The following is an 11,649-nucleotide window of genomic DNA, read 5'->3' as shown; positions in this document are numbered from 1 at the left end:
CATATGACCGGCCATACAGGGTCAGCCCACTGGTCCTGCTAGCCCCGTACCCGGTCCTGACAGAGGCCAGGCCTAGCTTCTGGCAGTCAGGGGTTTAGGGACCCTGAGCATGGGGTCACCTCCCTAACCATCTTGGCTAATGGCCATTGCTGGACCTATCCTCCAGGAACTTACTTAATTCGTTGTTGAACCCAGTTATACTTTTGGCTTTCACAGAATCCCCTGGCAGTGAGTTCCACAGGTTGATTGTGCGCTGGGTGAAGAAATACTTCCTTCTGTTGTTTTTAACCTGCTGCCTAGTAATTTCACGGGGTGCGCCCTGGTTCTTGTGTTATGTGAAGGGATAAATAACACTTCCCTATTCACTTTCTCTGCTCCATTCATGAGTTTATAGACCTCTCTCCTGTGCCCCTCAGTCATCTCTTTTCCAAGCTGAACAGTTCCAGTAGGCACCAGCCTGGCCCGAGCAGAGGACACTGCAGCAGGGTGTGCACCCTTCCTCCCTGCTGCTCCCCCATCTGTGAGCAGCAAGACTCAGAAGCTGGGGCCCGGGGGAAGGGCCAGAACCTAGTGCTTTGCCCGACAGGCAGAGGCGGCGCTGGGAGCCTGCCTAGCAGTGAGCTCAGCACTCTAGGGGCTGCAGGGATGCTGTCGCTGGCCCTGGGCTCCCTCTTGGGTTCCATACTGCATGGCCCTTCCCACGGACCCTGCCATGCCCACGGGGCACTAAGCCATGTCGGAGACAGAGAGCTGTGCCACATGGAGTCACGTCCCCGCACCCCCTCCGCTCTGCTTTGCACCTCCAGACTTCTGCCAGCTCAGCCCCGACATTGGGCCTTGCAAAGCCTGGGGCCCGCGGTTCTTCTACAACTCCAGCTCTCAGCACTGCGAGCTGTTTATCTACGGCGGCTGCCAGGGGAACTTGAACAACTTTGCTGAGGAAGTGGAGTGTCTGCAGGCCTGTGGGCCCCCTGGTGAGAGCAGGGCCTGGGGACGGGAGTTGACTCGCTCTGTAGCGCCATCCGCTCTCCCCCCGCCCGCTCCCACCAGCCCGCACAGTGCTGGGCACCCTCTGTTCTCTGTACTAGACATTTGCAAACTCCCTCCTGAGGCAGGCCGCTGCGACGGCACGTTGCCCCGGTTCTTCTACAACGCTGAAGCCGAGCAGTGTGATGGGTTCACATATGGCGGCTGCCAGGGCAACAGGAACAGCTTTGAGACGGAGGCCGCATGTCTCCAGGCCTGCGCAGGCCACGGTGAGGTGTCAGCTCAGCCACTGGGGCCTCTCACCCTCCCCTCGCGCCGCTGGCTTGGCCAAGCTGCAGGTTTGGTCAGTGGCTCAGCCGCATACCTCGGAAAGTCTCTCCAGAACTTGGGATTCTCTTCTGAGCCTGGGGACCCTCAGCACCTGCCTTCTGGACATATCAGCCTCGGAGCCTCCCCGCTAGCCCTGCCGGGACGAGGGCCCTCTCGGAGCCCGGCTGCATGTTGTTTGCTGGCCTCTCTGCAGTGTCGGGACCCTCCTCCCTTGCTCCCTGGACACTCACTGAACCACCAACTGGTGCAGGCTTCCTCCTGCTGACGCACTCGAGCCCCTCTGGCTGTTAGCTCTTTAGGGTTCCCCTTAGCCCCCCATATCGCCCGCACCCATTCTAGCTGCCTGCCAGCCCCAGGTGGGCCCAGAGGAGCTGAGATTCCTCAACTGGCTGGGAAGCAGGTGTCCTGTGCCCTGGGATCTGGCCTGTCAGCCTTGGAGCAGGCCCTGCCTCAACCACTTTCTCTTTTTCTTTCAGGTGCGGCCTAGCCCTGGCCAGAATGGGGTAAGCGGCATCCCAGGGACTGGTCCCATTCACCCAGCACCACCCTTTGATGCAATGCTCTTCTGCCGTCAAGGCCCTGTCCTGTGTGGAAATGGGTTTTTCTGGGCATGCCTCTCACAAACTCATTACTGTGTCCCTGACCATGTAATGAGGTCTCACCGGAGGCGCTTGCATTGTTACAGATAAAGGGATATGGCTACTTCAAACCTGTTCCCCCTCTAGTCTGGCTCATTAGCCGGTGCCTGAAATGCAGAACGTTTCCACACTGTGCCCGCAAACAGCCTGCCCCGGCACTCCTCACCTCCACCCACTCCATCGGGCACCAATCAGCACGCTGAGGAAGCGTGTCGGTGTGTGCAAAGCAGGGTTTGCTCTTGTGCACTGGAATCCCAGTGTGGCCCAGTCAGACTCAGGCAGTGCTTGTGGAGATGTGACCAGCCCGGGGGAGAGAGTTGGCTGCATGGAGCAGGGCCTGTGTCTTCCTCTGGCCCCACTCAGAGCAGGGTGCTTAGGACTGCACAAAGAATACAATCGAGGTGTGCTGCCCTTTGCCCTTCAGGATTATTTTCTCTCTCATTTTGTCAGATTTTCACAGAGTCTTTTGTAGACTGTGGGTGCATTTGTGTCACGGAGTCCCCGGGCGATGCTCTGGAATAGCTCCCCACAAAGCCAGTCAGGACTCTGGGGAGCCTCCTCTCCCTTGGAGCAGACTTGTTCAGGGCAAGAAGCTCACACAGCTTCACCTCCTGGGTCTCTCCTTGGAGCATTCAGCACCCTCTGCCCCTCCGTGCGCTTCCCACAGCGAGCCTGCCCCAGCGGGGTCCTAGGGAAGCCACAGGGTCCTGCACCCTCACTTTGCAGTCAGACGTGACTCTCAGCCAGCCAGTAAAACAGAGGTTTATTCGATGACAGGAACAGGGTCTAAAACAGAGCTTGTAGGTACAGCGAACCAGACCCCTCGGCCGGGTCCATTCTGGGGGGCAGTGAGCCAGACCCCCCACGTCTGCACTTCACTCCTCGACCCCAGCCAGCTCCAGACTAACATCCCCCCCAGCCCCTCCTCTCTCCTCAGCTCCTTTCCCGGGCCAGGAAGTCACCTGATCTCTTTGTCTCCAACACCTTCAGTTGGCACCTTTGCAGAGGAGGGTCCCAGGCCATCAGTTGCTAGGAGACAGAGGGTCAGGCATTTAGTTGCACTAGCCCTTTGCTCTGCCAGATACTTAAGAACTGCCATGGGGACACTGAGGCACCAACACAGTATTCAGAGAAAACATTAAGAACATTCCCAGTTTGTCACAATTTGCAACACAATTTGCATGCACAACTCCTGCAGTTACATGCACACGCATGAGAAATGCAGCTAGATGCCCCGCCAGCTATTTGGCTGGGCACATATCACCACTGAACACGCATCCTAACACCTGGGCCCAATTGCATCCCCTCTTATTCTTCATCCATGGGCAAGGAGAGGCCAGGGAAGGGTGTCTGTGTTCCCCACAGTTGGCTGGATTGTCTCGACCTCCTTCCAGCACAACACCTCTCAGCCCCTGGGCAGTAGCAATCCGATGGCTGAGGTGCTCCCTCGGGATGGGGTCTCGGGCAGGCACCGGGTCAGTCTGAGATCACACAGACAGTGGGACCATGACCATGACCATAGCATTCAGATTCCCTGCACACAGGAAAGACTTCGTTTGTATCCTACAGGATTGAAACAGGATCCGGATGCAGATCTGCTGGTGTCTCATGCGCTACCCATTTGGGGTCACTCCCAGGATGGGCAGGCCCCACTCCCCCATACCAGAGTCTGACCTGTGAGGTCCAAGCTCAGACCATCCATAGACCCAAAGCTTTGGCACATGCTTTGCTAGACTGAGGCCAAACGGTTTTCATGAGGCCAAGGAAACCGTTTTTGCTCCCATGATCTCTCTGTTCTGTGACACCATTTCGTGTCTCCTCCAAGGCCCTTCAGGCCTGGCCACTAACATTATGCTTCTCAACTGTCACGTTAAAGGGCCCCACATCGCTTTGGTCTTTGTTTCAGTTCTGTTTATTAAGGATTTTCCATATTCACCGAACCCCAAGCAATCAGAGCGACAATATAATACAGCAGTGCAGAGAGCCCACCAGCTTGGACTCCCTATAGACAAGCATATGGCATGTCAGAGTATAACCCAAATGCTTATCGTTTCTGAGCCCCCCAAGGGAGAACAATGGGGCTGGAGCAGAAGTGGGGTAGAGAGGCATTTGGCATGAGAGCAGAGGGGGATTCATGCAAAGAAGGGCTGCCTGAGACCTGCGCCAGGCACCAGGGCCTGCACCGCTGCAGTGGGGCTCTGCCCTGAGCCCACGACACGGAGCAGCAGGATTTGAGGGGCAGGCCCAGGCTGCAGATGGTCACGCTGACATGCACCCCGCGGCTAGCTGGCCGATAAACCTGTTGACACAACCTGGCAGGGCATCCAGCATGGGATTCTGCGAACTCCCCCTGCTGTGTTTGTGCTTCTCCCAGGCTTGGCACTGGCTGGGAGCTGGCCTCTGGCAGGATGCTACAGGTCACCACATGGAATCCAGCCCTTCCCCCTGCTGGCCCCACCCCACCCATGCAGGGTTTAAATCCCCACGTAGGTCAGGCCTGGGTGCTCAGAGATAGCCCCTGACAGCACCATGAAGTCAGGTACCATCTTCCTCCTCCTGGGGCTCCTCGCCCTGGGGAACGGCTCATGGAAGAAGGAAAAACGCGGTGAGTGGTTTGCCTTGTTCCTCTGGCCCAGGGCAGCCGGGGTGGGTGTGGGGGAAAGAGCAGTGTGCAGTCAGGGTGCTATGCAGGCCATGGCGCTGGAGTATCTAGAGCCCAGCAGTAGCTTGGCCTTCGATGGCTGGTTAATGAGGAGCTGCATAGTCATAGTCCTGCATGGCACTGACGTGGGCTCAGAGGAGGAGCAGCCACATGCTGCCCATGGAAATGCACCATGCTTACAGGGTTGCCTTTCCGGCTGGGCCCTTGCCCAGGGACCGGGTCACGCATGCGATAAGATCTGCCCGGAGCACACTCCGCACGTGCAGTACGCAGCCCCGGTGCACAGCCATTGGGCTAGGCAAGTGCACACAGGTATTTACATCTGTAAGTTGCAGGTGGAAGAGCGAGGCCAAGGTTTGAACACCTCAGCCCGGAGCCTCCCACCCCCCAGGACTGGCCATGCTGACAGCTGCGGTCAGGTCTGGGTGGCACTGCACCAGCTCAACCTGGTAAGGCTGGTTTTTAAGAGGCATAGACATTTTTGCCACCTGGCTTCACCCCCTGCTCAGAGCAGGGACCAGCACAATGCTGTAAACACAGGAGCTCTGTCCACGCTCTAGCTGCCAGCCCGGCTTCCCCAGCCAAGCTGCACTAGGGGAACAGGCTCTTCTGGGTTTCAGAGGGAAAGAATTGACTAGACAGCAGTGGATTCAGCAGTGGAGAATAGCGAAGATAAGGGCTGTATTTAAGAAAGGGGAAAAAGGTGATCCTGGCACATACAGCCCCTTTAGCCTGACCTCTGTAGAACATAGGAGTTTAGAACAAATCGTGAAGGAAAGAATAAAGACATGGAGGTAAATGGAAAATGGGATAAAATGCACCACGGGTTTACCAACGGCAGATTGTGCCTGACTGACCTAGTGTCTGATAAGAGAACTGATTCTCTAGACCAGGGAAATGTGGAAGATCTAATCTAGCTGGACTTCAGTAAAGCATCTGACACGATGCACCTAGTTACACTGAAGAAGATGGGATTAGCACAAGAACTGTGGTGTGGGAGAGGAGCTGAAGAAAGGGGAGATGACCATGGGTTGTGCTGGAAGGGGGAAGGCTGGGCTGTAGGGAGGTTCTTGGTGGAGCTCCTCAAGATTGGTCCCAAGACTGATCCTAATTTTGATTGGTTACGTTGGCACAGAAAGTAAGAGTCAGCTAATGAAATTTGCTGAGGACACAACGTTGAGACATTTTGTTTCAAATGTAGTTAATTTAACAAAAATAAAGGTAAAAAACCACCTGGAAACTGAAGGTTTTGCGCTACCTGAAATGACAGTGTGTATGTGTGACGAACTGGGAAAGTTCTTAATGTTTTCTCTGAGTACTGTGTTGGTGCCTCAGTGTCCCCATGGCAGTTCTTAAGTATCTGGCAGAGCAAAGGGCCAGTGCACCTAAATGCCTGACCCTCTGTCTCCTAGCAACTGATGGTCTGGGCCCCTCCCCTGCAAAGGTGCCAGCTGAAGGTGTTGGAGACAAAGGGATCAGGTGACCTCCTGGCCCGGGAAAGGGGCTGGGAGGGGTTGTTAGTCTGGAGCTGGCTGGGGTCAAGGGTGGAGGGCAGACCTGGGGGTCTGGCTCACTGCCCCCCAGAATGGACCCAGCCGAGGGGTCCAGTTCGCTGTATCTACAAGCTCTGTTTTAGACCCTGTTCCTGTCATCGAATAAACCTCTGTGTTACTGGCTGGCTGAGAGTCACGTCTGACTGCAAAGTGGGGGTGCAGGACCTGGTGGCTTCCCCAGGACCCCACTAAGGCAGGCTCCCTGTGGGAAGCGCATGGAAGGGCAGATGATGCTGAATGCTCCAAGGAGAGACCCAGGAGGTGAAGACGTGTGAGCTTCTTGCCCTGAACAAGTCTGCTCCAAGGGACAGGAGCTCCCCAAAGTCCTGACTGGCTTTGTGGGGAGCAGTTCCAGAGCATCGCCCGGTGACTCTGTGACAGTATGTGTGTGTGTTGGCCACTGAACCGAAAGCTCCATCGTTCGCCCAGCACTAGCCCGAAGGTAGCACAGCACGAGAATCAGAGACAGCACCAATGGCTGAGGGGCCGGGTCCTGCTGCCACTGATGTCGGGGGAGCAGGACCAGGCCCTTCCATCTCCCGCACGTGTCAGACCTCAGCAGGCAGCAGGTTCTTCCCCGGCAAAACCCCAGGGGGATCCACAGGGAACTAGAGTGAACTCAGAACATCTCTGCTCGACCCTCCTGAGGCCTGGGAGAGGCAACATCGGCCTCTCACTGCAGGCTGTTTACCTTCAACGGGCCAGGAGCAACTGACACACAGCAGCCCAGTCACACAACTGCAACAGAACCGCGTTCTGCTCCGCTGCAGCTCCCTGCGGCGCAGGCCTGGGATGGGGTGGGTTAATGGGCTGAGGGCATGGACATGACGGGGGGGCTTTAGAATAGTTAATAAATATTTACCTGCCTAAACCTTACAGCAACTCCCTGCAGCGTCCTGCCATGCCTCCCTTCTCTTGGGGTAATGACAGTCCTCTTGAGCAAGAGCCCCCAGCTTCAGGCACTTGGCCTCAAGGATCTGGCCAGGACCCTGCATTCCCGGGGCTGGGTGGAGAGAGCGCAGCAAGGCTAGCTGCTCCCCTCCCAGCAGAGCATTCCCTGCGGTTGAACAAGGTCAACAAGGACAAGTGCAGAGTCCTGCACTTAGGAAGAAAGAATCCCATGCACTGTTATAGACTAGGGACCGAATGGCTAGGCAGCAGTTCTGCAGAAAAGGACCTAGGGGTTACAGTGGACAAGAAGCTGGATATGAGTCAACAGTGTGCCCTTGTTGCCAAGAAGGCTAACAGCATTTTGGGCTGTATAAGTAGGGGCATTGCCAGCAGATCAAAGGATGTGATCATTCCCCTTTATTCAACATTGGTGAGGCCACACCTGGAGTACTGTGTCCAGTTTTGGGCCCCATACTACAAGAAGGATGTGGAAAAATTGGAAAGAGTCCAGTGGAGGGCAACAAAAATGATTGGGGGGCTGGAGCACATGACTTATGAGGAGAGGCTGAGGGAAATGGGGTTATTTAGTCTGCAGAAGAGAAGAGTGAGGGGGGATTTAATATCAGCCTTCAACTATCTGAAAGGGAGTTCCAAAGGGGATGGATCCAGACTGTTCTCGGTGGTGGCAGATGACAGAACAAGGAGCAATGGTCTCAAGTTGCAGTGGGGGAGGTTTAGGTTGGATATTAGGAAACACTATTTCACTAGGAGGGTGGTGAAGCACTGGAATGGGTTCCCTAGGGAGGTGGTGGAATCTCCTTCCTTCGAGATTTTTAAGGTCAGGCTTGACAAAGCCCTGGCTGGGATGATTTAGTTGGGAATTGGTCCTGCTTTGAGCAGGGGGTTGGACTAGATACCTCCTGAGGTCCCTCCCAACCCTGAGATTCTATGGTTCTATGACTGTCTCCTCCAAGTGACATGGGCTCTTGTCTCCTGCACAGCCACAGCTAAGGACGGTGAGTGTCCGGCCGAAATGAAGGGGCCCACACGCCCCCCTCAGGCCTACTGTCTCTCGGACGAGTCCTGCCCAGGGAACGAGAAGTGCTGCAGCCAAGGTGACAGGAGAGTCTGCATCCTCCCAGATTCAGGTACTGGGCGATCCCTCTACGGGCGGGCAGGGGAGTCTCTTCAGCCCTGCCCCAGAAAAAAGCACAAGGTGGGGGTGGGGCTGATGAGACAAAAGCAGCTCTAGCACCATCACAAGGGGGTCTCTGCACAGAGACGTAGCGGCCGGTGGAATTCTTTGCCTGGATGGCGCTAACACCTGTCAAGATTAGAGGGATCAGCTCTCAGGCTTCGGGGCATACGCTGACTGTTAGAAGGGTCAGGAAGAGATTGCTCATCCCCCACGTACTGCCCTGCTCAGCTGGACAGATACACTGTGGGTTGTTTGTCTTTCTCTGGAGCGTCAGACGCTGGGGAGTGCCAGAGACAGCATCAGAGCAGGGGCTGGGGAGACTCGTCTTTGGTTAGTTAGGAATCAGCAAAAAGAAAAGCAGCTCCGGAGGTTGGAAATCTGCAGCTGTTCTCCCGGCTCACCAGTCTCCGGCCCCGTCGCCGTGCGGCGATGTGCCAGGCCCAGGAACGGCTCTGAAGAGCTCGCTTTGCCAAGCTGAGAGCTTTTCTCTCCTGACAGGTTGCGGGGAGCTCTGGGTCCCACAGCCATTTCAAGGACATGTTCCCTGCAGGGTCCAGCTCAGGCGCTGCTGAGCTGTACTAAAGGGGGCTCCAAGGGGAGGGTGGGGAGTGAGGCCATGAGCTCTGCACCAGGGCACTGGGAACAGAGATCCTCAGGGCTCTCAGAGAAACAGCTGCCCACGATCAGCCAGAGCCAGGCCCAACCTGCGATGCCCCCAGACTACAGCAGTTCCTGCCAGGCGGTGTGGGGGGAGCCTGACATTGTGTCCTGCCAGCTGAAAAGTGCTGTGTTTTGGCTCTGGCCCTCTGGTCACAATAACCCACTACCTATGATGCAATGTAGTCATTGCCTCAGCTCCTGGCTCACAGTCCCCAGGTCCTTCCCTCTGCAGGGGAGGCCAAGGGAGACGTGTCCAAGCTATGCTAGCCAAGGGGCAGACTTCAGCTTCTGCCAATCGGTGTCAGCAGACCCGGTCCCTGCAGGAAGGAGAGTAGGGGAACCCGCCTAGTCTGGAAACAGCATCTCTTGATACAGGCCACAGCTTCCCTGGACTTCAGGCTCTCTCCTTCCCGCCCTTGGGAGCTGCTGTGCTCTGTTGCGTGTGTTCACGACATCACCATGCCCATTATAACAGCTGTGGTTACTGTGACACAGCAGGGAGCGGGGTGGACTGACCTGGGAATGTCGTTTAGTTTTACTGGGGCTGTCTGCATGGGGGAGGGGAGAGCAGGGGGTGACTTTAGGTGAGGGGCAGTACCTGAGCCTGTAACCTGAGCCGGGGGGGGGGGGCCAGGGCTGGCTTTAGGCCAATTCAACCAATTCCCTTGAATCGGGCCCCGCCCCTAAGAGGGCCCCACGCCCAAGCCCCAGTACCGCGTACGGGCAAGAGCTGGTGCACTGTACTGGAGTGGTCTGGCTTCCCCAGGGGTCAATTTAAAGGCCCTGGGGCTCCCAGCCCTTTAAATTGCCACCAGAGCCCCGCTGCTGGAGCCCTGGGGTAGGGCTGCGGGGCTCTGGGGGCTATTTAAAAAGTCTGGGGCTCCCGTTGCTTCTACTGCCCCGGCCCTTTAAATAGCCCCCAGAGCCCCATCACTTCCCCAGGGCTCCCGCGGCTATTTAAAGGGCCAGGGTGGTAGAAGTAGGGGAGCCCCAGGCCCTTTAAATAGCTCCCGAGCCCCGGGCTGCTGCTGCTGCTACCCCGGTGGGGGAGGGAGGCGGAGGGCACACTCACTGTATAGGGTGGGCTGTACTCCCTGTACCTGCACCCCCTGCCCGCAGCCAACCCCTGCTGCACCCCCTGCACTGCCCACATCAGCCCCGCATCCCCTGCCCTGCCCACACCAGCCCCTGCCTGCAGCCAGCTCCACACCCCCCGCCCTGCCCACAGCCAGCCCCTGTCTCCAGCCAGCCCAACACCCCCTGTCCTGCCCGCAGCCAGCCCCTGTCTCCAGCCAGCCCCACACCCCCTGTCCTGCCCGCAGCCGGCCCCTGTCTCCAGCCAGCCCCACATCCCCTGCCCTGCCCGCAGCCAGCCCCTGTCTCCAGCCAGCCCCACACCCCCTGTCCTGCCCACAGCCAGCCCCTGTCTCCAGCCAGCCCTTGCTGCACCAGCCCTGCACCCCCTGCCCTGCCTGCACCAGCCCCGCCCTGTCTCCAGCCAACCCCTGCCGCACCCCCCTGCCTGAAGCCAGCCAGTCCCATGCTCCTGTCTCCAACCCTGTCAACCCCTGCTGCACCCCCCCGTGGCCCTCCCTGAAGCCAGCCCGCCTCACACAACCCCTGTCTCCAGCCAGCCCCGCACCCCTTGCCCTGTCTGCAGTCAGACCCTACCTCCAATTAGCCCCTGCCCTGCCTCCAGCCAGCCCCATGTCCACTGGTGCCCTGCAGTTTCCAGGGCAGTAACCTTGCACACCTGCTTCAATGAGAGGGGCAGGGAGCAGCTGGACCCACACATGTGCACACCCTAGGGTGACCAGACAGCAAGTGTGAAAAATCGGGACGGGGGTGAGGGGTAATAGGATCCTATATAAGAAAAAGACCCAAAAATCTGGACTGTCCCTATAAAATTGGGACATCTGGTCACCCTAGCACACCCCCAGGGAGTGGCAGGGACCCACACGTAAAACGGAGCTCATTTCTAGTTCAGGCCCATCTTTTAAAAAGAGAACTTTAGGGAGGGTTAACATACATCCGTATTTTCCCGGACATGTCAGGCTTTTTGGTTCTTAAATTGCCATCCGGGTGGAAAATACGGACGTACAGTAACCCTATTGGTACAAAAAATACATACTGTGGCACATCCCTTAAATCAGAACTTTTTATAGGAAACTGGTTACTAAGAAATTAAAGGCTTTTTTTAATGTTTTTTTTAAGTCATCCCTGTCAGGGCCCTGCCAAAAATGTTCGAATTGGGCCCCGCACTTCCTAAAGTCGGCCCTGGTGGGGGGAGTCGACACCTTTGCCCGGGAAACTGGACAAAGGGAGAAGGGGAGAGCAGGATGGGGAGAGATCCAGCTGGAGGGGGGTTTGGTTTCAGTTTTGGGCTGGCTGGGAAGAGGCAGGGAACCCCAAGTCTGGGGTCTAAGATCCTTGCCCCCCAGAGGGACCTGGCTGGGGGGCAGGGCCAGCGCAACCACTAGGCAAGCTAGGCAGTGGCCTAGGGCAGCAAGGGGTTGGGGGCGCTCAGGGCCATCCTCAGGCATAGGCAGCTGCTAGGGCACCTGAAAATTTGAGGCACCACTGGGTTTTAGTGTCCACCCTGCTGGCCCTTCCTCTCCCTGTTCTGACCCTTCCTGCAGGCTCCTGGGAAGGGGATCCAGTAGTTAAGAGAAAAAGTCTCCAGCCTGCCAGAGCTATTAACACAACACTGAGACCGTTCAACAGGCATTT

At 57.1% G+C, this 11,649-nt stretch overlaps 1 protein-coding gene across 1 annotated transcript in view; it reads left to right on the top strand.

Moving 5' to 3' along the window:
• The first annotated feature begins 4,484 nt into the window (after positions 1–4,484).
• LOC115635182 (uncharacterized protein ZC84.1-like) overlaps positions 4,485–11,649 on the top strand; it is a 42,084-nt gene continuing 34,919 nt past the window's right edge. The window contains exons 1-2 of the mRNA XM_030533526.1: positions 4,485–4,560; positions 8,063–8,209. Coding sequence (XP_030389386.1) covers positions 4,485–4,560; positions 8,063–8,209 — 223 coding nt within the window. The remainder of the gene's footprint in view (positions 4,561–8,062; positions 8,210–11,649) is intronic.

This window comes from Gopherus evgoodei, chromosome 14, assembly GCF_007399415.2.
Source record: "Gopherus evgoodei ecotype Sinaloan lineage chromosome 14, rGopEvg1_v1.p, whole genome shotgun sequence".
NCBI lineage: Eukaryota > Metazoa > Chordata > Testudines > Testudinidae > Gopherus > Gopherus evgoodei.
Note: the sequence above shows the minus strand (reverse complement) of the source record. Positions and strands in the feature narration are given on the sequence as shown.